This window comes from Ranitomeya imitator, chromosome 8, assembly GCF_032444005.1.
Source record: "Ranitomeya imitator isolate aRanImi1 chromosome 8, aRanImi1.pri, whole genome shotgun sequence".
Classification (NCBI taxonomy): Eukaryota; Metazoa; Chordata; class Amphibia; order Anura; family Dendrobatidae; genus Ranitomeya; species Ranitomeya imitator.
Genome location: NC_091289.1, coordinates 76,252,089 through 76,279,195, shown reverse-complemented (window position 1 = coordinate 76,279,195; position 27,107 = coordinate 76,252,089). Strand labels below are relative to the sequence as shown.

General features: G+C 43.9%; 1 protein-coding gene across 1 annotated transcript in view; it reads left to right on the top strand.

Moving 5' to 3' along the window:
* The window catches only part of DDX47 (DEAD-box helicase 47), a 131,934-nt gene that overhangs the window by 29,458 nt on the left and 75,369 nt on the right, over positions 1 to 27,107 (top strand). Inside the window, exons 5-6 of the mRNA XM_069737098.1 lie at positions 1,090 to 1,208; positions 5,251 to 5,322. Coding sequence (XP_069593199.1) covers positions 1,090 to 1,208; positions 5,251 to 5,322 — 191 coding nt within the window. The remainder of the gene's footprint in view (positions 1 to 1,089; positions 1,209 to 5,250; positions 5,323 to 27,107) is intronic.

Genomic DNA, 27,107 nt, shown 5'->3' with positions numbered 1-27,107 from the left:
TTGCAGGCTCCTCGCCGGAGCCCAGATCAAATGGGGAGACGACTTATGACGTACCTATACGTCATAGGCTGTAAAGAGGTTAATATTCTTAGAGAAATGTGTAGATCAGCTGCTTGAGTACTTAGTATTAAAATGTCATTTTTTTTTCCCCATACAATACTGTGCCTGGACTGTTTTCATTTAGTGGACATGGAGTACAAATCCTTCTTAGAATATGTGCACACGTTAAGTATTTGCCTTTTTTATCCTCTTCCCCACCGGTGCAGTCGTAATTTTTTACTATTTACAGTAAAGTTGTGGCATTGCTGTATATAGTGCAAGTGATTGGATGAATCCAGGTTTAAGTCCCCTAAAGGAAATAAATACAGTAAAAAGTAAAAGTAAAAAAAAAACATGTATGAAGCCCACTGCCACGTCACCGTGAACCTCAGTGGGTCCCTAGACTGAATGATGTGGCGCCATGCACATACCACCGTCACAGTGACAATGCACCAGCAGGGCCCCACCACACCCACCCTGCGAAGCGGAGTCCTCATGACTTCAGGCCGTACTGCCCCACAGGCACAAAATCGCAGCCAGCCAGGTGAATAGATGTAAAAAGCTCACCTTCCACAAGCCCTCATGAATTGGCTCATTTATGCCCTAACTATCTCCATTTTTGTAAGCCTACATCGCAGTAATGCAGTTGAAGTTTCCTATATTCATTGTTTGGTGCTTGGAGTGCTGCTGTATATTCTTCTGTTTGTATATTATGCAGTCATGGCAGCTTGCACAGTTTCACACTTGGCTTGTTCTGTTCGGAGTTGCTGGTCAGTGGTTTTTTAGTAGTATTCGAACAGCTGTCCATGCCCACTGCTGACCTCCGACTGGAGAGGACAGTTGCTTGCTTGCTAGTTCTCAATCACTTGGACACGCTTATTCTGGAGTGAGAACCTCCACACAGTGCCAGATGTGCTCGTCTGTAACCGCTCCCCGCTGAAGCTGTATAGTGATGGAGACTGTTCCCAGCTGTTCGGGATCGTGCTGCTATGTAACGTCTTGTTTGCGCTTTCTTTACATGACACCGATTTATTTTCTTTCTTTACACAGCGACTCCTGGACGCCTTATTGACCACCTTGAAAACACAAAGGGATTCAATTTACGAGCCATTAAGTACTTGGTGATGGATGAGGCTGACCGTATACTCAACATGGATTTTGAGACAGAGGTGAGAGATTCTTTAGTACTGGTGGATGAAATGAAAGGAAATTCTTTACATTCTCCCAACTTAAACCCTTCATGACTTGGCAAATTTTCTATTTTCATTTTTTCTTTCCCCTTCTTCCAAGATTCATGATTCTTTTTTATTTTTCTGTCCACATGCCTTATGAGAGCTCGTTTTTTGCAAGACAAATTGTACTTTTGATTGACACCATTCATTTTATAGTATACTGGAATACAGAGGGAAAAATTCCAAGTGAGTTGAAATTGCAACAAAAGTGGAATTCCACAAAAAATGTTTGTTTTATTTACCATGTTCACCATGTGGTAAAACAGACCTGGCAATATGATTCTCCAGGTCATTACAAGTATGCAGATACCAAACATGTACAGTGGCATGTAAAAGTTTGGGCACCCCTGATCAGAATTGCTGTTATTGTGAACAGTTAAGAAGCAAGTTGAAGATGAAATTCTCTCTAAGAGGGCTAAAGTTAAAGATGACACATTTCAGTTGTAGTTTAAGTGGGAAAAAATAAAAATGTATATCATTTATATTTTCATCTTTTACAGTTTAAAAATTCCGAAATGAAAAATGGGCATATGGTTAGTACCTACTAGCACCCCCTTTTTTTTTGCAAGTATACAGCTTGTAAACACTGTTTGTAGCTAGACAAGAGTCTTTCAATTCTTGTCTGAGAGATTATCATCTATTCTTCCATGGAAAATTCTTCCAAGTCTGTGAGATCCTGGATCGTCTTGCATGCACTGCTATATTGAGGTCTATCCATAGACTTTCAATGATGTTCTGATCAGGGGCCTTTTAGGGCCATTGTAAAACCTTCAGCTTGCGCCTGTTATTCTGTTGTCTGATAACCCGGGGCACCTATCCTGTTCCTAATGCTAGGGGCACCATAGCTATCCCTGCTCACCAAGCTACTTCTGATTGTGAAGATGCTGGGGCCATGTACCTTGCTGTCCTCCTGAATCAGCCCTCATCTGTCCCATCCTAGGGAAGTGTGGAGCAGCAGTGTATATACACAAACAAGTAAGGATGTACAGGGATAAATGTTTATTGGACATAATCAAGTACAAGGAGAGAAGATAAAACATTCACATATAGAAACTAGGGCACACTGGCAGAAGGTAATATTTGTGTATATCTGATCTCCCTATCATATATAGTATAGTATGAATACTATCTAGTTATATAGACATTGCACTATCCCATGTGGCCTAATGAGGGCTTTATAATGCATTTACACAGAACTGCCTAGCTAAGTGTAATGTAGGAAATGCGTCATCTTTAACTTTAGGCCTTTTAGAGATCATTTCATCTTCAACTTGCCTAACTGCTCACAATAACAGTAATTTTCACCAGGGGTGCCCAAACTTTATGTGCCACCGTATTGTTTTTTTTTTTTTTTTTTTAGTTTAATTAGTGGAAAAGAATTCCTAAATTTGTATGGAAAAAAAGGTTTTGCGTTTGTCACCATTTTCCGAGACTTGTAGCATTTCCATTTTTCTGGATCTGGTGCTATGTGATGGCTTATTTTTGTGCCCTGAGCTGATGGTTTTTATTGATACCATTTTGGGGTAGATACAATGTTTTGATCGCCTCTTATTGTATTTTATTGCTATGTTTTGGTGGCCAAAAATAGGTAATTCTGGCATTTTTATGTTTTTTTTTTTTTTTTTTTCTTATTACACTGTTTACATCGAATTAAATTTTTTATTTTGATTACCGAATGCAGCAATATTAAATGTGTTTTTTTTTAATTGTTTTGTTTTTCATGGGGCAAAAGGGGGGAGGGGGTGAGGTCCTATCAAAGGCAAAGACACTCCATATAAAGTAAAAGTATGTCATATGTTGAGAAGGGGTTAAAAGTGTTTCCCTGTTTAAAGAGAACCTGTCCCCCCCCACCCATCCCCAGGCATTTGTAACTATAAGAGCCACCTTGTGCAGCAGTAATGCTGCATTCTGACAAGGTGGCTCTTTTAGTTCGGGTCCCTGGCACTGCTGAAAGAATCGTTTTTGAACTATGTCCCTCATACTGTGAAATCGCCAGGGAGGCGGGTCTTTCCCTCCTAATCCAGACGCCTCACAGCCGTCAATCATGGCCTCTGTGCTCCGGGTGCCACCTCCTCATCCTTCATTAGCGTCCCCGGCGCCTGCGCTGTAAGTTCGAAGAGCAGCGCAACTGTTCATGCCCGGAAAAAAAAACAAATAACGGCCGGGGACGCTAATGAAAGAAGAGGAGGCGGCGCCCGGTGCGCAGAGGTCCTGAGTGACGGCTGGGAGGCGTCTGGATTAGGGGGGAAAGACCTGCCTCTCCCTGCCGATTTCGCGGTATGAGGAACAAATTTCAAAAACGATTCTTTCAGCAGTGCCAGGAACAAGAACTAAAGGAGCCACCTTGTCAGAATGCAGCGTTAGTGCTGCACAAGGTGGCTCTTTTAGTTACCAATGCCTGGGGGGGTGAGTGTTTCCCTTTAAAATAAGTTATGACATTTGTTGTATTCTGCCAGCTCCTCCAACCTTTTTGAGAAGTGGGCTGAGCTCAGCGATGTGTACATTTCTGACCGGCGTACGTCTCGGGCACTGGTACATATTTGTGACTACAGTGCTCTGTGGATTAGGACTGACGTACAAAACGCCAGTCTTTTGCTCAGTGACTGTCTGGGTGGGACAACAATATACTTTTTATTCCTGGTGGAACACATTTTCCCGCTTACAAACTTGTGATGAAGGTTGAACACTACAACATTGCTTTATTCATTCACAATGGGGTTGCCAGAAAAAGTCCAGCACAGGCCTTGGCAGCTCCATAGAGAAAGAATGGAGCATCTCAGGGCCATGTGCACTGAGCATTAATTCTTACAACATTAAAAGTTCTGACTCTCACACTCCAGATTATCCGTATTTAATCTGCCCTTCTTTTAGGTGATAATTTGCTTTTACTGGACAAGCTACTTTAAATGCACAGTTAAAATATTCTTTGGTTACACTGGTATGCAGTGAGTTTGGTCCCATCGATGTGAATGGGAATGCATTATTGTCATGGATGAGTGATCTCCAAAACTATAACCACTTTGGCAAAAGTAATGAGATTTTTTAATAAAGTTTCCTAAATCAATTAAAAAGACATTTGCGCCTGAATAATTTTTTTGTACCGGTTTTCCATTAGATTCATTAACACTTGTCTGTTTTCCTCACATGACTGTTTTAGGAAATGTTTGTGTTCCCCATGTAGCCTCTTCATTCTCAAGATTAGTGGGGGCTGATAGATTGACCCCCTTCCAGTTGTCATAGAACGATATTCTAGTGGTGGCTCAGAAGAACCGTTTAGAATTTCAACTGTTTCTTTATTAATTGAATCTTTTTGTAGATATATAAAATGTTTATAATGTACAAACTAAAATGTTTGTATTGGTATCATGTGACATTAAGTTTAGAAGCATGCTGGCGCTCACGAAGTGCCTTGAAGGTGCTGCGGCAGGCGCTATGTGCTAGCCTGTCACAGTAATCACTACCACACTACTAACAGGAACCGACAAGGTGACTAGACAATGTTTAGAGGTCCTGAGAAATCAATACAATTAGACACACATATATCATTATTTGTCTAATAATAATAATTTTTATTTATATAGCGCCAACATATTCCGCAGCACTTTACAATTAAGCGGGGACCATTTAAACAGTGACATTAGGAGTGAGGTCCCTGCTCGCAAGCTTACAATCTACAAGGAAATGGGGGGACACAATAGGTCTATCGTCTTAGTACCTACTAATATTTCTACCAACATTGTCTAGCCACCATGGGCATTTATAAGCTGTAGGTTCCTGCTTTTAGTAATGTGGTAGTAATTACTATCATGTAACGTTAACCAGATAATCCTCAGAGATAAAGGGACTCTGTCAGCACAGAAATTTACTAACATTTTAATGTAAGGCTTTACGTAAAGAATAATTGAAAATATAATGTATAATTCATTGCTTTATATGGCTTAGATCAGAGCTTAACTTCATTTTGTTTTATCTGCTGTAGGTTGACAAAATTCTCAAAGTAATTCCCCGCGATCGTAAAACCTTTCTTTTTTCTGCCACAATGACCAAAAAGGTGAGTCATTTTTCTTAATGTTCTCTGTTCACAATGGACTTGTAACATCCATGTGCCATGTAGGTTTGTAAAACAAGAGCAAACACTCGAATAGTGTGTGCCAAACAAACAAGATTCCGAACTGAGCGGCACCAGGTAACTAGCAATCTTCACAGGCTATAGAACATATGGGACCGGCTTTCCTTCAGACTTAAAAACACAACAATTGATGCATCCATGGGCGGTGCTCTACATATAGCAGAACACTAGAGTTACACACTATGTAAGCATAAAAGATGTGGCACTCACCCCAAGATTGCTGAAAAACAATGTCCTTTAATTCGCTTTATGCGGCATTAGACATCTGTGGAGAGGCAGCAGGTAAGTGAGGGGTGCGGGGACAGGAGAACAGACGACGGCCGTTTCACACAAATGTGCCTCCACAGGTCAACTGGGTGGGGTTAAAATAGCAGAAAAAGATTTTTTTTTTTTTTTTATAACATGGGGGTCCGTCTTATTGTCTGAATTTAAGGTATCTTACCTGTGGGCTGGCGGTGGCAGAGCAGGGTCACAGGAGGCATGGTGGCGGCAGAGGTTAGGTGATGATAATGTGCAGTGGTCGGTACGGCGTGCACTTGAGCAGGGTCCCTTCCTGCTTAGGTGGGCGATGCCGCGGCCTGGCGTCCATGTGGGGGGTTGTGTCAGTGGTGTGGAGGCGGCAGAGGTGCGGTCACCTCAAGTGAGCTGATGCTGCGGCCCGATATCCAAGGCGAGTAGCAGAGCCGGGTTAATCACTGGTTTCTTGGTGGCGGCGGCCATCTTCCTGAGGCCGCGCGTACGCAGATTGTATGCTCTGCTTCCCGGGGCTTCAGGAAAATGGCCGTGGGAAGCAGCGCGTGCGTAGATGGAGATCGCGGTGGCCATTTTCCTGAAGCCGAGATCTCAATCTGCGAACTCGGCTTCAGCAAAATGGCTGCCGCGATCTCAGTCTGCGTACACGCGGCCTCACGGAAATTTTCCTGAAGCCCCGGGAATAGGAGAACTCAATCTGCGCAGGCGCGGCCTCAGGAAGATGGCTGCCGCGACTGAGAAAGCTGTGATTTCACCCGGCTCTGCTCTTCGCCTTGAATACTGGGGCCGTGGCGTCACCTCACCTGTGGAAGGGACTCTGCTCACGCCATACCGCTCACCGCGCCTCATCCCCGCACCTCTGGGGCCGCCACACTACTGCCACAACCAACCGGTAAGCCTGCATTCCAACTATAAGACACACCTCCCCATTTTCCTCACAATTTTTGGGGGGAAAAAGTGCATCTTATAGTCCATAAATACGGTAAGTTCTTTTAGAAGACGTTACCAAGAATAAGACACAATCCATGGTGCAGCAGAATATCTTTCTAAACTCCTTTCAAGACTGAAGGTAAGGAAAGCTTTGTGGATTTCTCCCGCACTGCTGTGTACAGGAAACGTGAAAGGATAATTGACGTCTTCCATACACAGCAGTGCGGGAGGTATCCACAAATTTTCCCTAAAGGTACCGTCACACTAACCGATATCATTAGCGATCCGTGACGTTGCAGCGTCCTGGCTAGCGATATCGTTCAGTTTGACACACAGCAGCGATCAGAATCCTGCTGTGATGTTGTTGGTCACTGCAGAAAGTCCAGCACTTTATTTCGTCGCTGGACTTCGTGCTGACATCGCTGAATCGGCGTGTGTGACGCCGATTCAGCGATGTCTTCGCTGGTAACCAGGGTAAACATTGGGTTACTAAGCGCAGGGCCGCGCTTAGTAACCCGATGTTTACCCTGGTTGCCAGCGTAAAAAAACAAAAACAAACACTACATACTTACCTTCTGCTGTCTGTCCCCGGCGCTGTGCTTTCCTGCACTGACTGTGAGCACAGCGGCCGGAAAGCAGAGCGGTGACGTCACCGCTGTGCTCACACAGGGTAGAGAAGCAGAGCGCAGAGGGACAGACAGCGGAAGGTAAGTATGTAGTGTTTGTTTTTTTTTTTTACTTTTACGCTGGTAACCAGGGTAAACATCGGGTTACTAAGCGCGGCCCTGCGCTTAGTAACCCAATGTTTACTCTGGTTACCGGCATAGTTGGTCGCTGGAGAGCGGTCTGTGTGACAGCTCTCCAGTGACCAAACAGCGACGCTGCAGCGATCCGGATCGTTGTCGGTATCGCTGCAGCGTCGCTTAGTGTGACGGTACCTTTACCTTCATTCTTATCAGTTTGACAACCCGCAGCAGCTGTACATTGATTTAAAAACTCTTTTGAATCCTTGATCAGGCTAGTACAATGTGCTTAATCACTCAGATAAGACCCTATTTGCGCTACTTTCTCCCTAGTGTCTCATCTTAAATTAATTTCAGTGATAGTTTTCTGCTTCTGCTACTTTATTCTATAAGGCTACTTTCACACTAGTGTTGGCCCGTCGCAGTGCCTCGTGCCGACGCATCCTGTGACAACGCAGCACAACGGGGGCAGCGGATGCATTATTACAACGCATCCGCTGCCCCATTGTGAGTTGAGGGGGCGGAGTTCCGGCCGCGCATGCGCGGTCGGAAATGGCGGACACGACGCACAAAAAACATTACATGTAATGTTTTTTTGTTCCGACGGTCCTCCACAACACGACGCAACGGTCGCACGACGGTTGCGACTTGTGGCAATGCATCGCTAATGTTAGTCTATGGGGAAAAAACGCATCCTGCAGCCAACTTTGCAGGATGCGTTTTTTCACCAAAACGACGCATTGCGACGTTCGTCATACGACGCTAGTGTGAAAGTAGCCTTAGTCTTGTTAGGTTTTTAATTTCTAGTCTCTTAAGGAAATTGTGTATTGCTATTTAATACAAAAAAAATATCTGAGCTAGGAAACATGGTAAGATAAACTCCTTCCCGCAGATGGGTATCGCTGTGTTTCCAAAGTGTAAGTGATTTCCTTCAATCGTTAATACAGTCCATATCCAATGGATGGCGCAGGAGTTGTGCCCGTGTCATTTGTTGAAGGAGGGTGTTATGCAGCATCTCAGCTGATCTCTCATATGCCGCTGTCGGTAGTGACAGCACCATGTGAGGAATTTGAGAAAGATGGTCGCTCCCTTTGTCATCCCATTTCCATTGTGCGATTCTGGGACGCTGATAGCTGCTATGGCAACAGGAAGGCCTGACAATGGCTTCCTTGTCTACCATATGCCACTTGGTTTTTATCCCTTGAGGAAGGCATTGGTCCGGCACAAACGCCTTGCAATTAATAAAAAGAAATATTTGGGAATCTCGAGGCTTTTGATTCCTGTAGCACAGCCCACCAAAACGTGCCAGTTTGTATTTGACATATTCCTCAGCAAATCAGGTTTTACCAGCGGAGGGAGGCGTATTCGGCTGTCAGACTGACCACGGAGAGAATACTGTAGTACTAGAGCGTATTAGCAAAGCAAGCAAAGGATCCCTTATCGAAGTTTCCTTGCAGGATGATATTGAAAAATAAAATAAAAATGTTTCTTAAAGCGAACCTGTCAGCATGATTATGCACAGTATCCTAAAAACGATGTCAGGTTGGTGCCATCATACTGATTAAAATGATATTATCAAACTCACAGAATATGGATCCCATTTCATTTAAAGTAAAATCTAGGTAAGTGAATGTAGCTACCCATATAATAACTGGATAATGGGTGTATACCCCCAATATACAATAAGGACAAAAAGAAAAAACGGAGTTCCACACACACAAATTAAAAAATGTATAAATTTTATTACAATTAACCCCTTCCCGAAATTTGCCGCAGCATATGCGTCATGAAAACCTGTGCCAATCCGACCTGTGACGCAGCATATGCGTCATGGTCTGATCGTGCTCCTGCAGGCTGGGTGAAAGGGTTAACTGTAATTTCACCCGACCTGCAGGGACAAGGGGGGTGGTACTTGAGCCCAAGGGATGGCTTTCACTTTCAATCAGAGCGATAGTAATATTTCACCAATGAAAATTGGTGAAATATTACAATCCGCCCATGGCCGATGCTGCTACAGCATCAACCATGGCTGGAGATCGCAATCTGTCCCCTCCACTGCCACCGATCTCCTCCCCTCCATCCTCCGTCCTGTCATTGCTGTCCTCCGCTCCCCTCTGTCCTCCTGTCCCATCCCCCCCCCAGTCCGATTTACCCCCCTCATACTTACCGACCTCTGGTGTCCCTCCCAGTGTCCGTCTGTCTGCTCTATGGGCGCCGCCATCTTCCAAAATGGCGGGCGCAGTGCGCCCACCGAGTCTGCCGGCCGGCAGATTCGTTACAGGTACATTTTGATCGTTGTGATAGCTTCTATCAGAGCGATCAAAATAAAAAAATAAATAAATAACCCCCCCCTTTATCACCCCCATAGGTAGGGACAATAATAAAATAAACAAATATATATTTTATTTTTTTTCCGCTAGGGTTAGGGCTAGAATTAGGGTTAGAACTAGGGTTAGGGTTAGAATTAGGCTATGTGCACACGGTGCGGATTTGGCTGCGGATCCGCAGCGGATTGGCCGCTGTGGATTCGTAGCAGTTTTCCATCAGGTTTACAGTACCATGTAAACCTATGGAAAACCAAATCCGCTGTGCCCATGGTGCGGAAAATACCGTGCAGAAACGCTGTTTTCGCTATTTGATAAATCCGCAGTGCAAAACCGCTGCAGATTTATCGCGGATTTACCGCGGTTTTTCTGCAGATTTCACTGCGGTTTTACAACTGCAGTTTTCTATTGGAGCAGTTGTAAAACCACTGCGGAATCCGCAGAAAGTGACATGCTGCGGAATGTAAACCGCTGCTTTTCCGCGCCGGTTTTTCCGCAGCATGTGCGCAGCGTTTTTTGTTTACCATAGGTTTACATTGAACTGTAAACTCATGGTAAACTGCTGCGGACCCGCAGCTGCGGAAACGCTGTGGATCCGCAGCCAAATCCGCACCGTGTGCACATACCCTTAGAATTAGGCTATGTGCACACGGATTGGCCTCTGCGGATTCGTAGCAGTTTTCCATCAGGTTTACAGTTCCATGTAAACCTATGGAAAACCAAATCTGCTGTGCCCATGGTGCGGAAAATACCACGCGGAAACGCTGCGTTGTATTTTCCGCAGCATGTCAATTCTTTGTGCGGATTCCTCAGCGTTTTACACCTGTTCCTCAATAGGAATCCGCAGGTGAAATCTGCACAAAAAACACTGGAAATCCGCGGTAAATCCGCAGGTAAAACGCAGCGCCTTTTACCTGCGGATTTTTCAAAAATGGTGCGGAAAAATTTCACACTAATCCGCAACGTGGGCACATAGCCTTAGGGTTAGGGTTGGAAATAGGGTTAAGATTAGGCTGTGGTTAGGGTTAGGGGTGTGTTGGGGTTAGAGTTGGGGTTGTGGTTAGGGGTGTGTTGGGGTTAGGGTTGTGATTAGGGTTATGGCTAGAGTTGGGATTAGGGTTAGGGGTGTGTTGGGGTTAGAGTTGGGGTTAGGGTTGGGATTAGGGTTAGGGGTGTGTTGGGGTTAGGGGTGTGTTTGGGTTAGGGTTGTGATTAGGGTTATGGCTACAGTTGAGATTAGGGTTAGGGGTGTGTTGGGGTTAGTGTTGGAGTTAGAATTGAGGGGTTTCCACTGTTTAGGCTCATCAGGGGTCTCCAAACGCAACATCGCGCCACCATTGATTCCAGCCAATCTTGCGTTCAAAAAGTCAAATGGTGCTCCCTCCCTTCCGAGCCCCTACATGCGCCCATACAGTGGTTTACCCCCACATATGGGGTATCCGTATACTCAGGACAAACTGGGCAACAACTATTGGGGTCCAATTTCTCCTGGTACCCTTGTGAAAATAAAAAAATTGCTTGCTAAAACATCATTTTGGAGGAAAGAAAAATGATTTTTTTTATTTTCACGGCTCTGCGTTGTAAACTTCTGTGAAGCACTTGCGGGTTCAAAGTGCTCACCACACGTCTAAATAAGTTCCTTGGGGGGTTTAATTTCCAAAATGGGGTCACTTGTGGGGGGTTTCTACTGTTTAGGCACATCAGGGGCTCTGCGAACACAACGTAATGCCTGCAGACCATTCCATCAAAGTCTGCATTTCAAAAGTCCCTACTTCCCTTCCAAGCCACGACGTGCGCCTAAACGGTGGTTTACGCAAGTGCCGACTTTGGCACAGCGCTAGCGCAGATGGAGCATCTGCTAGCTCCAACTGCGCTAGCAGTGACGGACTCGGAAGCGCTGCAGCCCGCGTCTCGGGTCCGTCACTCAATGACGGCACATCGCTAGCGCACGCCCATTGTGGGTGTGCGCTAGCGATGCGTCCGACATTGCATTCAATGGCGGCGTTAACGGACTACGTTACACTGCGTTATGCTGCGGTGTAACGTAGTCCGTTTACCGGAGACACTGAAAGCAGTGTGAACCTAGCCTTATAGACGCCTTTCCATTACTAACCCTTGGGCTAGATGTCATCTGACATTAAAAAACTGACATCAACTCCAGGACCCTTACCCCGCTTGGCAACGCACCAGGGCAAGCGGAAAAATCCGAGTCTTAAGTGCCAGAATTGACGCATCTAATGGATGCGCCTTTTGGGGGGCAGCTGAGGGCTGTTGGTGTTAGTCTGGTAGTCTTCTCAGTTTATTACTTTCAGCTGACAGCTTTTTGCTTAGCCTTTGTTGGTTATTAAAAAAATAGGGATGCCCACGTCATTGTGTGAGGATTCCCCCTTTTAAAAAAAAAAAAAACAGTTAAGGCTATACAGACAGCTGTGAGCTGATTTTAATAGGCTGGGAACCTTATGGATATTGGCCCCTTCCCAAAATAATAACACCAGCTTCCTGCTTTCCCTCGGCTGGATAATAAAAATGCTGGGGACCCCAGGCCTTTTTTTCCATTTAATTTTACTAGCTAAATATACGTAAAGTAAGCTACACACTGCACTAGCTATATATCACACTGACTTCTTTCTGTCTATGTATCTACTCTATTCCATTCTAACAGTTCACGCTATGAATTTACTGTACTTGGCTGATGAAATGTCGGGTTTCCTATTAGGCCCCTTTCACACATCAGTTTTTTGCCGTCAGTCACAATCAGTTGGCTCAACGGATCTGTCGCAGATTGTGAAAAACTGATGCGATGGATCTGTTTTTTGGACGGATCCGAATAGCAGATCTGGCTAATTGGATTGGAGTGTGCTCAGTTGAAAAAAACGGAATCCGTCGCTGGCGTTATTTATCTGTTGTCTCCGGCCGCCGGAAAAATTTTTTTTGATGGATCCGGCGAACGACTGATGAAATGTGGGGCCATCCGTCACTAATACAAGTCTATGAGAAAAATGGATCTGGTGGCATCAGTTGCTGGATCCGTTGTGGTTTTTTTTTTTTTTTTTAAATTCGACGGATTGCGACTGATGGCAAAAAACTGATGTGTGAAAGGGGCCTTAGATGGGTGTATAAAAATTGCAACAGACACATATTGTCTGTGTTTTTTTTTTTTGTTTTTTTTCCCCCCTTTCCACATCTATTGACTTGCATTGGTGAGTCTCGGACGTTTTATGTGGCTATGCTCAGCATGCTACGTTTTTTGTTTTTGTTTTTTTATTTTTCCTCACCATAATTCCATGTGAGGAAAAACTTGAAGATGAACTTTGCCTAAGTGAATAACATCATTGCGAGTGCAATGCAAATTTTTTCACATTGCATTTGCCAATTTTTATATGGAGATGTGAGCGAACCCTTAGGCTGCCGTCACACTATCAGTATTTGGTCAGTATTTTACCTCAGTATTTGTAGCCAAAACCAGGAGTGGAACAATTAGAGGAAAAGTATAATAGAAACATATGCACCACTTCTGCATTTATCACCCACTCCTCCACTCCTGGTTTTGGCTACAAATACTGATGTAAAATACTGACCAAATACTGCTAGTGTGACGGCAGCCTCATAGTTGTTCTGTATACAGATTTTCTCATCTGCGTTGTGGATCTCTGCAGCTCTTCCACAGTGACTATGGGTTCCATGGCTGCTTCTAATTAGTGCTCTTCTGGCTTGGGATGTCGGTTTATGTGGAAGGCCATGTCTTGGTAGGTTTGTAGTTGTCCCATACTTCAATTTTTGCATGAACAGTATTCTGCGAGATGTTCAGAGCTTGGGTTATTTTTTTTTGTTATAACCTTGCCCTTTATTCTTCTCCACAACGTTGTCCCTCACCTGCCTGATGTGTTACTTGGTTTTCATGATGCTGTTTTATCCCTAATATTCTCAAACAAACCTCCTGAGGCCTTCACAAAACAGCTGTAGTTATACTGACAATAAATTACACACATATGGACTCCGTTTTCTAATTGTGACTTCTGGAGCCAATTGGACACAAGATTTTATCTAGGGGTTTCAGACTACAGGGGCTGAATACTAATGTACGCCACAATTTTCAGATTTATATTTTTAAAATAATTAGAAAACCTTGTATGATTTCCCTTGCATTTCACTGCTACTTTTTGTTGGTATTACACATAAAATCCCAATAAAATACATTTAACCCCTTCCCGACCTGTGATGCCACGTAGGCGTCATGAAAGTCGGTGCCAGTCTGACCTGTGACGCCTATGTGGCGTCACAGAATGATCGCGTTCCTGCAGATCGGGTGAAAGGGTGAACTAAAATTTCACCTGACCTCCAGGGACAGGGAGAGTGGTACTTCAGCCCGGGGGGTGGGGGGGAGGTTGTGGCGGCTTTGCCCCCATGAGGCTACGATCGCTCTGATTGGCTGTTTCACTTTCAACAGCCAATCAGAGCAATTTTGAATATTTCACCTATGAAACTTGGTGAAATATTACAATCCAGCCATGGCCGATGCTGGAATATCATCGGCCATGGCTGGAGACCGCGATCTGCCCCCTCTGACTGACAGCGGCTATCTGTTGCCGCTGTCAGTCTTTCCTCCCTTCCGTTCTGTGCTCCCCTCCCCTCTGCCCCTCCGCTGTCCGATCCCACCCCCCGGTGTCCGTCCGTCCGTCTTCAGCGATGGGCGCCGCCATCTTCCAAAATGGTGGGCGCATGCGCAGTGTGCCCGCCGAATCTGCTAGCCGGCAGATTCATTACAGATACATTTTGATCACTGTGATAGGTTATATCGCAGTGATTGAAATAAAAAAAAAAATAGTAAAGCCCTCTATTATTACCCCCATAGGGAGGGAAAATAATGAAATAATGAAAATATATTTATTTTTATTTTTTCACTAGGGTTAGGGTTAGAACTAGGGCTAGGGTTAGAATTAGGGATAGGGTTGCAATGAGGGTTAGGGTTGCAATGAGGGTTAGGGCTGCAATGAGGGTTAGGGTTAGAATTGGGGTTAGAATTAGGCTATGTGCACAGAGTGTGGATTGGCCGCTGCGGATTCGTGACAGTTTTCCATCACATTTACAGTACCATGTAAACCTATGGAAAACCAAATCCGCTGTGCCTATGGTGTGGAAAATACCGTGTGGAAACGCTGCGTTGTATTTTCCGCAGCATGTCAATTCTTTGCAAGGAATCCGCAGCGTTTTACACCTGTTCCTCAATAGGAATCCGCAGGTGAAATCCGCACAAAAAACACTGGAAATCCGCGTTAAATCCGCAAGTAAAACGCAGTGCCTTTTACCTGCAGATTTTTAAAAAACGGTGCGGAAAAATCCGCACACGAATCCGCAACGTGGGCACATAGCCTTAGGGTTAGGGTTGGAAATAGGGTTAAGATTAGGCTGTGGTTAGGGTTAGGGGTGTGTTGGGGTTAGGGTTGGGATTAGGGTTGGGATTACGGTTAGGGTTGGGATTAAGTTTGGTTGTGTGTTGGGTTTAGGGTTGGGATTAAGGTTAGGGTTGTGGTTAGGGGTGTGTTGGTGTTAGGGTTGTGATCACGGTTATGGTTAGAGTTTGGATTAGGGTTAGGGGTGTGTTGGGGTTAGTGTTGGAGTTAGAATTGAGGGGTTTCCACTGTTTAGGCACATCACGGGTCTCCAGTCTAGATATGGCGCCACCATTGATTCCAGCCAATCTTGCATTCAAAAAGTCAAATGGTGCTCTCCCCCTTCTGAGCCCCGATGTGCGCCCAAACAGCGGTTTACCCAAACATATGTGGCATAAGCATACTCAGGAAAAATTGTACAATTTCTCCTGTTACCCTTGGAAAAATAAAAAAAAAATGGGGTTAAATTATTTTTGTGGGGGAAAAAAAATATTTTTTAATGGCTCTGCGTTATAAACTTCTGTGAAGCACTTGGAGGTTCAAAGTGCTCACCACACATCTAGATAAGTTCCTTGGGGGGGGGGGGTCTAGTTTCCAAAATGAGGTCACTTGTGGCAGATTTCTACTGTTTAGGTACATCAGGGGCTCTGCAAATGCAACGTGACGCCCGCAGACCATTCCATCAAAGTCTGCATTTCAAAACTTCACTACTTCCTTTCCGAGCCCCGACGTGTGCCCAAACAGTGGCCCCCCCACATATGGGGTATCAGCGTACTCAGGACAAACTGGACAACAACTTTTGGGGTCCAATTTCTCCTCTTACCCTTGTGAAAATAAAAAATTGTGGGCTAAAAAATAATTTTTGAGGAAAGAAAAATGATTTTTTATTTTCATGGCTCTGCGTTATAAACTTCTGTGAAGCAGTTGAAGGTTCAAAGTGCTCACCACATATCTAGATGAGTACCTTGGGGGGGTCTAGTTTCGAAAATGGGGTCACTTGTAGGGAGAGTTCAAATGTTTAGGCACACAGGGGCTCTCCAAACGCGACATGGTGACAGCTAACGATTGGAGCTAATTTTTCATTCAAAAAGTCAAATGGCGCTTCTTCCCTTCTGAGCCTTGCCGTGTGCCCAAACAGTGGTTTACCCCAACATGTGAGGTATCTGTGTACTCAGGAGAAATTGCCCAACACATTGTAGGATCCATTTTATCCTTTTACCCATGTGAAAAGGAAAAAATTAAGGCTAAAATAATTATTTTGTAAAAAAAAAGTACTTTTTTTATTTTTACGGATTATTTTGTGAAGCACTTGGGGGTTGAAAGTGCTCACTATACATCTAGATAAGTTCCTTGGGAGGTCTAGTTTCCAAAATGGGGTCACTTGTGAGGGAGCTCCAATCTTTAGGTACACAGGGGCTCTCCAAACGTGACATGGTGTCCGCTAAAAATTTTTCATTCAAAAGGTCAAATGGCGCTCCTTCCCTTCCGAGCCCTGTCATGCGCCCAAACAGTGATTTCCCCCAACCCCCTCCCCCCCACATATGGGGTATCGGCGTAGTTAGGACAAATTGTACATCAACTTTCGTGGTTCAGTTTCTCCTTTTACCCTTGGGATAATAAAAAAAATTGTTGCTAAAAGTTCATTTTTGTGACTAAAGAGTTAAATGTTCATTTTTTTCCTTCCATGTTGTTTCTGCTGCTGTGAAGTACCTGAAGGGTTAACATATTTCTTGAATGTGGTTTTGAGCACCTTGAGGGGTGCAGTTTTTAGAATGGTGTCACTTTTCGGTATTTTCAGCCATATAGACCCCTCAAACTGACTTCAAATGTGAGGTGGTCCCTAAAAAAATGGTTTTGTAAATTTTGTTGTAAAAATTAGAAATCGCTGGTCAAATTTTAACCCATAGGGTATGTGGACTCGGTCAGGAATTTTCGCGTTTTTTTCGCGATAGGATGCATATGTATGCGTTTTTATCATTTAGAATGCATTCTGCAATTTTTGTGCACATGATGCGTTTTTTTTCCACGAACAAAACACATTGCGGTAAAAAAAGCAGCATGTTCATTAATTTTGCAGATTTTTTGCGTTTTCCCCTGCTATTTAATGCATTGGGGAAAAATGCGAAAAAAACATAAAAACCGCGCAAAAAAGAGAGAAAAACAATGCATGCGGATTTCTGTCAGAAATGTCTGTTTTTTTTGTCAGGAAATTTGTGCAAGAAATCCTGACGTGTGCACATAGCCTTATGACTTCCTAGCAAAAAAAAAAAATTTTGTTTCCAAAATTGTGCTGATGTAAAGTAGACGTGTGGGAAATGTTATTTATTAACTATTTTGTGTCACATAACTCTCTGATTTAACCCCTTCCCGACCTTTGACGCCACGTAGGCATCATGAAAGTCGGTGCCAATCTGACCCATGACGCCTATGTGGCGTCATGGAAAGATCGCGTCCCTGCAGATCGGGTGAAAGGGTTAACTCCCATTTCACCCGGCCTGCAGGGACAGGAGGAGTGGTAGTTTAGCCCAGGGGGGGGTGGCTTCACCCCCTCGTGGCTACGATCGCTCTGATTGGTAGTTTCACTTTCAACAGCCAATCAGAGCGATTTGTAATATTTCACCTATTATAACTGGTGAAATATTACAATCCAGCCATGGCCGATGCTGCAATATCATCGGCCATGGCTGCAAACACTTATGTGCCCCCACCCCACCCCACCGATCGCGCCCCCAGCCCCCCGATCTGTCCGGTACACTGCTCCGGCTCCCCTCCGTGCTGTGCTCCGCTCTCCCCCGTGCTCCAATCACCTCCCCTGCACTCCGATCCACCCCCCCCCGTGCTCCGTTCCACCCCCCCGTGCTCCGTTCTACCCCCCGTGCTCCGTTCCACCCCTCCCGCGCTCCGATTCACCCCCCCATGCTCCGATCCCCACCCCCCACGTGCTCCTCCCCCCCCCCCCCCCCCGTGCTCTCCCCCCACCCCATCATACTTACCGGTCCTGCCGGGGTCCGTCCGTCTTCTCCCCGGGCGCCGCCATCTTCCAAAATGGCGGGCGCATGCGCAGTGCGCCCGCCGAATCTGCCGGCCGGCAGATTCGTTCCAAAGTGCATTTTGATCACTGAGATATAATCTATCTCAGTGATCAAAATAAAAAAAAATAATAGGTCCCATAGGTAGGGACAATAAAAAAATAAAGAATTTTTTTTTTCCACTAATGTTAGAATAGAGGTAGGGTTAGGGTTAGGGGTAGGGCTAGGGCTAGGGTTAGGGTTTTGGTATGTGCACACGTATTCTGGTCCTCTGCGGATTTTGCCGCTGCGGATTTGATAAATCCGCAGTGCTAAACCGCTGCGGATTTATGGCGGATTTACCACGTTTTTTTCTGCGCATTTCACTGCGGTTTTACAACTGCGATTTTCTATTTGAGCAGTTGTAAAGCCGCTGCGGAATCCACACAAAGAAGTGACATGCTGCGGAATGTAAACCGCTGCGTTTCCGTGCAGTTTTTCCGCAGCATGTGTACAGCGATTTTTGTTTCCCATATGTTTACATTGAATAGTAAACTCATGGGAAACTGCTGCGGATCCGCAGCGTTTTCCGCAGCGTGTGCACATACCTTTAGAATTAGGCCATGTGCACACGGTGCGGATTTGGCTGCGGATCCGCAGCGGATTGGCCGCAGCGGATTCGCAGCAGTGTTCCATCAGGTGTACAGTACCATGTAAACATATGGAAACCAAATCCGCTGTGCCCATGGTGCGGAAAATACCGCGCGGAAACGCTGCGTTGTATTTTCCGCAGCATGTCAATTCTTTGTGCGGATTCCGCAGCGTTTTACACCTGTTCCTCAATAGGAATCCGCAGGTGAAATCCACACAAAAAACACTGGAATCCGCGGAAAATCCGCAGGTAAAACGCAGTGCCTTTTACCCGCGGATTTTTCAAAAATGATGCTGAAAAATCTCACACGAATCCGCAACGTGGGCACATAGCCTTAGGGTTGGAATTAGGGTTGTGGTTAGGGTTGTGATTAGGGTTATGGCTACAGTTGGGATTAGGCTTAGGGGTGTGGGGGGGTTAGTGTTGGAGGTAGAATTGAGGGGTTTCCACTGTTTAGGCACATCAGGGGTCTCCAAACGCAACATGGCGCCACCATTGATTCCAGCCAATCTCGTATTCAAAAAGTCAAATGGTGCTCCCTCAATTCCGAGCCCTGACGTGTGCCCAAACAGTGGTTTACCCCCACATATGGGGTACCAGCATACTCAGGATAAACTGCGCAACAATTACTGGGGTCCAATTTCTCCTGTTACCCTTGTGAAAATAAAAAAATGCTTGCTAAAACATCATTTTTGAGGAAAGAAAAATGATTTATTATTTTCACGGCTCTATGTTGTAAACGTCTGTGAAGCACTTGGGGGTTCAAAGTGCTCACCACATATCTAGATAAGTTCCTTGGGGGGTCTAGTTTCTAAAATGGGGTCACTTGTGGGGGGTTTCTACTGTTTAGGCACACCAGGGGCTCTGCAAACGCAACGTGACGCCCGCAGACCATTCCATCAAAGTCTGCATTTCAAAAGTCACTACTTCCCTTCTGAGCCCCGACGTGTGCCCAAACAGTGGTTTACCTCCACACATGGGGTATCACCGTACTCAGGAGAAACTGGACAACAAATATTGGGGTCAAATTTCTCCTGTTACCCTTGGGAAAATTAAAAAATTCTGGGCTAAATAATTATTTTTGAGGAAAGAAAACGTATTTATTATTTTCACGGCTCTGCATTATAAACTTCTGTGAAGCACTTGGGGGTTCAAAGTGCTCACCACACATCTAGATAAGTTCCTTGGGGGGTCTAGTTTCCAAAATGGGGTCACTTGTGGGGGGTTTCTACTGTTTAGGCACATCAGGGGCTCTGCAAACGCAACGTGACGCCCACAGAGCATTCCATCAAAGTCTGCATTTCAAAACGTCACTACTTCACTTCCGAGCCCCAGCATGTGCCCAAACAGTGGTTTACCCCCACATATGGGGTATCAGCGTACTCAGGAGAAACTGGACAACAACTTTTGGGGTCAAATTTCTCCTGATACCCTTGGGAAAATAAAAAATTGCAGGCTAAAAGATCATTTTTGAGAAAATATATATTTTTTTTTTCATGGCTCTGCGTTATAAACTTCTGTGAAGCACTTGGGGGTTCAAAGTCCTCACCACACATCTAGATTAGTTCCTTTGGGGGTCTAGTTTCCAAAATGGGGTCATTTCTGGGGGATCTCCAATGTTTAGGCACACAGGGGCTCTCCAAACGTGACATGGTGTCCGCTAATGATTGGAGCTAATTTTCCATTTAAAAAGCCAAATGGCGTGCCTTCCCTTCCGAGCCCTGCCGTGCGCCCAAACAGTGGTTTACCCCCACATATGGGGTATCAGCGTACTCAGGACAAACTGGACAACAACATTTGGGGTCCAATTTCTCCTATTACACTTGGCAAAATAGGAAATTCCAGGCTAAAAAATCATTTTTGAGGAAAGAAAAATTATTTTTTATTTTCATGGCTCTGCGTTATAAACTTCTGTGAAGCACCTGGGGGTTTAAAGTGCTCAATATGCATCTAGATAAGTTCCTTGGGGGGTCTAGTTTCCAAAATGGGGTCACTTGTGGGGGAGCTCCAATGTTTAGGCACACAGGGGCTCTCCAAACGCGACATGGTGTCCGCTAACAATTGGAGCTAATTTTCCATTCAAAAAGTCAAATGGCGCGCCTTCCCTTCCGAGCCCTGCCGAGTGCCCAAACAGTGGTTTACCCCCACATATGAGGTATCGGCGTATTCGGGAGAAATTGCCCAACAAATTTTATGATCCATTTTATCCCATTGTCCATGTGATAATGAAAAAATTGAGGCGAAAACAATTTTTTTGTGAAAAAAAAGTACTTTTTCATTTTTACAGATCAATTTGTGAAGCACCTGAGGGTTTAAAGTGCTCACTAGGCATCTAAATAAGTTCCTTGGGGGGTCTAGTTTCCAAAATGGGGTCACTTGTGGGGGAGCGCCAATGTTTAGGCACACAGGAGCTTTCCAAACGCGACATGGTGTCCGCTAACGATGGAGATAATTTTTCAGTCAAATGGCGCTCCTTCCCTTCCGAGCCTTACCATGTGCCCAAACAGTGGTTTGCCCCCACATATGAGGTATCGGTGTACTCAGGAGAAATTGCCCAACAAATTTTAGGATCCATTTTATCCTTTTGCCCATGTGAAAATGAAAAAATTGAGGCTAAAAGAATTTTTTTGTGAAAAAAAGTACTTTTTCATTTTTACGGATCAATTTGTGAAGCACCTGGGGGTTCAAAGTGCTCACTATGCATCTAGATAAGTTCCCTGGGGCGTCTAGTTTCCAAAATGGGGTCACTTGTGGGGGAGCTCCAATTTTTAGGCACACGGGGGCTCTCCAAACGTGACATGGTGTCCGCTAAAGAGTGGAGCCAATTTTTGATTCAAAAAGTCAAATGGCGCTCCTTCCCTTCCAATCCCTGCCGTGCGCCCAAACAGTGGTTTACCCCCACATATGAGGTATCAGCGTACTCAGGACAAATTGGACAACAACGTACATGGTTCAATTTCTCCTTTTACCATTGGGAAAATAAAAAAATTGTTGCTAAAAGATAATTTTTGTGACTAAAAAGTTAAATGTTCATTTTTTCCTTCCATGTTGCTTCTGCTGCTGTGAAGCGCCTGAAGGGTTAATAAACTTCTGGAATGTGGTTTTGAGTACCTTGAGGGGTGCAGTTTTTAGAATGGTGTCACTTTTGGGTATTTTCAGCCATATAGACCCCTCAAACTGACTTCAAATGTGAGGTGGTCCCTAAAAAAATGGTTTTGTAAATTTCGTTGTAAAAATGAGAAATCGCTGGTCAAATTTTAACCCTTATATCTTCCTAGCAAAAAAAAATTTTGTTTCCAAAATTGTGCTGATGTAAAGTAAACATGTGGGAAATGTTATTTATTAACTATTTTGTGTCACATAACTCTCTGGTTTAACAGAATAAAAATTCAAAATGTGAAAATTGCGAAATTTTCAAAATTTTCGCCAAATTTCCGTTTTTATCACAAATAAACGCATAATTTATTGACCTAAATTTACCACTAACATGAAGCCCAATACGTCACGAAAAAACAATCTCAGAACCGCTAGGATCCGTTGAAGCGTTCCTGAGTTATTACCTCATAAAGGGACACTGGTCAGAATTGCAAAAAACGGCAAGGTCTTTAAGGTCAAAATAGGCTGGGTCATGAAGGGGTTAACAAAATAAAAATTCAAAATTTGAAAATTTCAAATTTTTCGCCAAATTTCCGTTTTTTTCGTTCACAAATCACCGCAAAAATTATTGACCTAAATTTACCACTAACATGAAGCTCAATATGACATGAAAAAACAATATCAGAATCTAGGATCCGTTGAAGCGTTCCTGAATTATTACCTCATAAAGGGACACTGATCAGAATTGCAAAAAATGGCCAGGTCATTAAGGTCAAAATAGGCTGGGTCATGAAGGGGTTAAGTGTGTGGGTGTAAGTTGGAAAATTTAAAGGGGAAGGAATACTTTTTCAAGGCAATGTGTATATACACTGTTATTTTCAGAATATAAGAAGGACTTTTTAACAAGAAAAACTTGTGATTACAAGTGGGTGCCTGTTAAAGTCCAGATGCAGCGTCCTGTGATGGAGGAGAACGCCGACAGTCCTTTCTGATCACTAAAAGAATTGCTCTCTCCTGCTCTCCATTAAGCTATGTGTTCTGTGCGGGAACAGTGTATGTGTCCATATGTGGGCAGGTAGCAGAGCCGTGTGTCTGTATGTGCATATGTAGCTGAGCCGTGTGTGTCTGTATGTGCATATGTAGCAGAGCCGTGTGTATGTATATGTGCATATGTAGCTGAGCCGTGTGTGTCTGTATGTGCATATGTAGCAGAGCCGTGTGTATGTATATGTGCATATGTAGCTGAGCCGTGTGTGTCCATATGTGGGCAGGTAGCAGAGCCGTGTGTGTCTGTATGTGCATACGTAGCTGAGCCGTGTGTGTCTGTATGTGCATATGTAGCTGAGCCGTGTGTATGTATATGTGCATATGTAGCTGAGCCATGTGTGTCTGTATGTGCATATGTAGCAGAGCCGTGTGTCTGTATGTGCATATGTAGCAGAGCCGTGTGTATGTATATGTGCATATGTAGCTGAGCCGTGTGTCTGTATGTGCATATGTAGCTGAGCCGTGTGTATGTATATGTGCATATGTAGCTGAGCCGTGTGTGTCTGTATGTGCATATGTAGCAGAGCCGTGTGTATGTATATGTGCATATGTAGCTGAGCCGTGTGTGTCTGTATGTGCATATGTAGCTGAGCCGTGTGTGTCTGTATGTGCATATGTAGCTGAGCCGTGTGTATGTATATGTGCATATGTAGCTGAGCCGTGTGTGTCTGTATGTGCATATGTAGCAGAGCCGTGTGTCTGTATGTGCATATGTAGCAGAGCCGTGTGTATGTATATGTGCATATGTAGCTGAGCCGTGTGTGTCTGTATGTGCATATGTAGCTGAGCCGTGTGTGTCTGTATGTGCATATGTAGCAGAGCCGTGTGTATGTATATGTGCATATGTAGCTGAGCCGTGTGTGTCTGTATGTGCATATGTAGCTGAGCCGTGTGTGTCTGTATGTGTATGTGCATATGTAGCTGAGCCGTGTGTATGTATATGTGCATATGTAGCTGAGCCGTGTGTGTCTGTATGTGCATATGTAGCAGAGCCGTGTGTCTGTATGTGCATATGTAGCAGAGCCGTGTGTATGTATATGTGCATATGTAGCTGAGCCGTGTGTGTCTGTATGTGCATATGTAGCTGAGCCGTGTGTATGTATATGTGCATATGTAGCTGAGCCGTGTGTGTCTGTATGTGCATATGTAGCAGAGCCGTGTGTATGTATATGTGCATATGTAGCTGAGCCGTGTGTGTCCATATGTGGGCAGGTAGCAGAGCCGTGTGTGTCTGTATGTGCATAGGTAGCAGAGCCGTGTGTGTCTGTATGTGCATAGGTAGCAGAGCCGTGTGTGTCTGTATGTGCATAGGTAGCAGAGCCGTGTGTGTCTGTATGTGCATATGTAGCTGAGCCGTGTGTGTCTGTATGTGCATATGTAGCTGAGCCGTGTGTATGTATATGTGCATATGTAGCTGAGCCGTGTGTGTCTGTATGTGCATATGTAGCAGAGCCGTGTGTCTGTATGTGCATATGTAGCAGAGCCGTGTGTGTATAATACACACTGCACAGAAAGACTAACAATAAATCGATTACCTCTATATTTTATCCTAATGCATTAAAATTGATTATAATGACCCCTCCACTTCACACCATCAAGGAAGTTCTAATTAATAGGAAAAATGTTTTTCTATTTTTTATGGTCTAATTCTGGGGTTCGTCTAATGGTGAGGTGCGTTTTATAGTCTGAAAAATCCGGGGTGTGTGTACATATGCTTTAATTTTGATTTTCATGGTTTTTTTTTTCAATGTCATCTTTTAGAGTCAGGATAGGCACACGCATTGACAGTTAAGTTTTTTTATGTAATGCCGTCCAAAATTTACTTTGCATTAATCAAAAGGTGAAGTTTTTTTGTTTTTTTTTTGAATGAAGGGGACTGGTTGGAAAGTTTAGAGGTTGTGCATTTAGGTAGGTTAATAGATTTGCATAGTTTTGCATAATACTCTATCAAGGTATCAGATTAGTTGAGGATTGATTATTTTGGTGTGCACCGAGATGTATTGAAGTCATACAGACTGTGGCTGAGTGTTATTTTCTGGGATGATAATGCTGTGGATTTATTATCATGCCAATAAAATGTCCGTTTTAGTCGGCACATTGCTGGGTCTTGCTGTTGAGCTTGTGCAGTTTTGTGTAACAATGAATTATCGTCAGCTGTATCTGATGAATACATGCCGTTGTTCTGTCTGGAGAGAGCATTTTTATATATTTCTAGATTTGCCTGTTTGGTATTTTTTGTGATAAGATAATTGATAAAATGACCTTTCATTGTGGCCTCATGCGCTCACCACAGGGCAGTCCCTCACTTGTAGGTTGGTGACAGTCGGTTGTTATTGTGGGTATTTTCAAAATAAAGTTTAAACATCAGTGAATTAAGAATTCTATTGTTCTTGGACTGTCAAGATGGGAGCATGGTCATACCACGGTGTAGCAGAAATCTGAAGAAGTAGTCTATCCTGGTGTACAATTTCTGAAGGTGAGCATAAAGGGTGCAATCCCATTCGCTTTGGTGATGTAACTTCCATATATCCTTTAGTCCATGCTTGTGAAACCTAGCTCCCAGGGCAGTAGGCTGTGAGGAAGGGTGAGATGAGGTGGAGGTCATTGATGGCCACTGTAAGTCACCAACAGCAATTAATGAGCCAACTCTGACTCCATTCACAATTCACTCTCTTTAATAAATCCATCTGTTGATTGTTGTTGGGTGCATATTGGGAAAGAGTGAAATTAACATTATTACATCATACTGGTCTGTATTTTCCCTCATTGGCCACAATTTCTTTAAAAACTTTAAAAGCAATTGTACCTAATGGTAATAGTGACTCAAAGGCCCATGAAAATGGCGGCGACACATCTGATTTTGAGGGTCGGCTCTGTATTAAAGAAATATAGAAGAATGTGATAAAATCAGTATGGGAGTAAATGGGGAGACATCACATCCATCCAGCACCTCACCAACAACAAACATTGATGTGACTTGAGTGTTTCAGCCTTGTTTTCCCTTGTGTATTTCTTCTAGTAGTGATAATGATACATAGTAACATAGTTATTAAGGTTGAAGGAAGACTATAAGTCCATCTAGTTCAACCCATAGCCTAACCTAGCATGCCCTAACATGTTGATCCAGAGGAAGGCAAAAAAACCCACGTGGCAAATAGTAAGCTCCAAATTCCTTCCCGACTCCACATACGGCAATCAGACTAGTTCCCTGGATCAACGCCCTATCAAGGAATCTAGTGTATATACCCTGTAACATTATACTTTTCCAGAAAGGTATCCAGTCCCCTCTTAAATTTAAGTAATGAATCACTCATTACAACATCATACGGCAGAGAGTTCCATAGTCTCACTGCTCTTACAGTAAAGAATCCGCGTCTGTTATTATGCTTAAACCTTTTTTTCCTCCAGACGTAGAGGATGCCTCCTTGTCCCTGTCTCAGGTCTATGATTAAAAAGATCATCAGAAAGGTCTTTGTACTGTCCCCTCATATATTTATACATTAAAATAAGATCACCCCTTAGTCTTCGTTTTTCCAAACTAAATAGCCCCAAGTGTAATAACCTATCTTGGTATTGCAGACCCCCCAGTCCTCTAATAACCTTGGTCGCTCTTCTCTGCACCCGCTCCAGTTCAGCTATGTCTTTCTTATACACCGGAGACCAGAACTGTGCACAGTATTCTAAGTGTGGTCGAACTAGTGACTTGTATAGAGGTAAAATTATGTTCTCCTCATGAGCATCTATGCCTCTTTTAATGCATCCCATTATTTTATTTGCCTTTGTAGCAGCTGCCTGACACTGGCCCCTGAATATGAGTTTGTCATCCACCCATACACCCAGGTCTTTTTCATTGACGGTTTTGCCCAGAGTTTTAGAATTAAGCACATAATTATACATCTTATTACTTCTCCCCAAGTGCATGACCTTACATTTATCCCCATTAAAGCTCATTTGCCATTTATCAGCCCAAGCTTCTAGTTTACATAAATCATCCTGTAATATAAAATTGTCCTCCTCTGTATTGATTACCCTGCAGAGTTTAGTGTCATCTGCAAATAATGAAATTCTGCTCTGAATGCCCCCTATGATGATTCTTTTTTTTTGTGGAGCATTATACCCAGTCAGCGTTTCACAGCAGAATTTACATTGCATCATCCAAAATAATAAATAAAAATTTGATATATTTAGTATTGTGAGTAAAAAAAAAAAAAAAAAAATCTGCTATTTCAAAATATAAAATTGTTTTATCACATTAAATGCTGAAA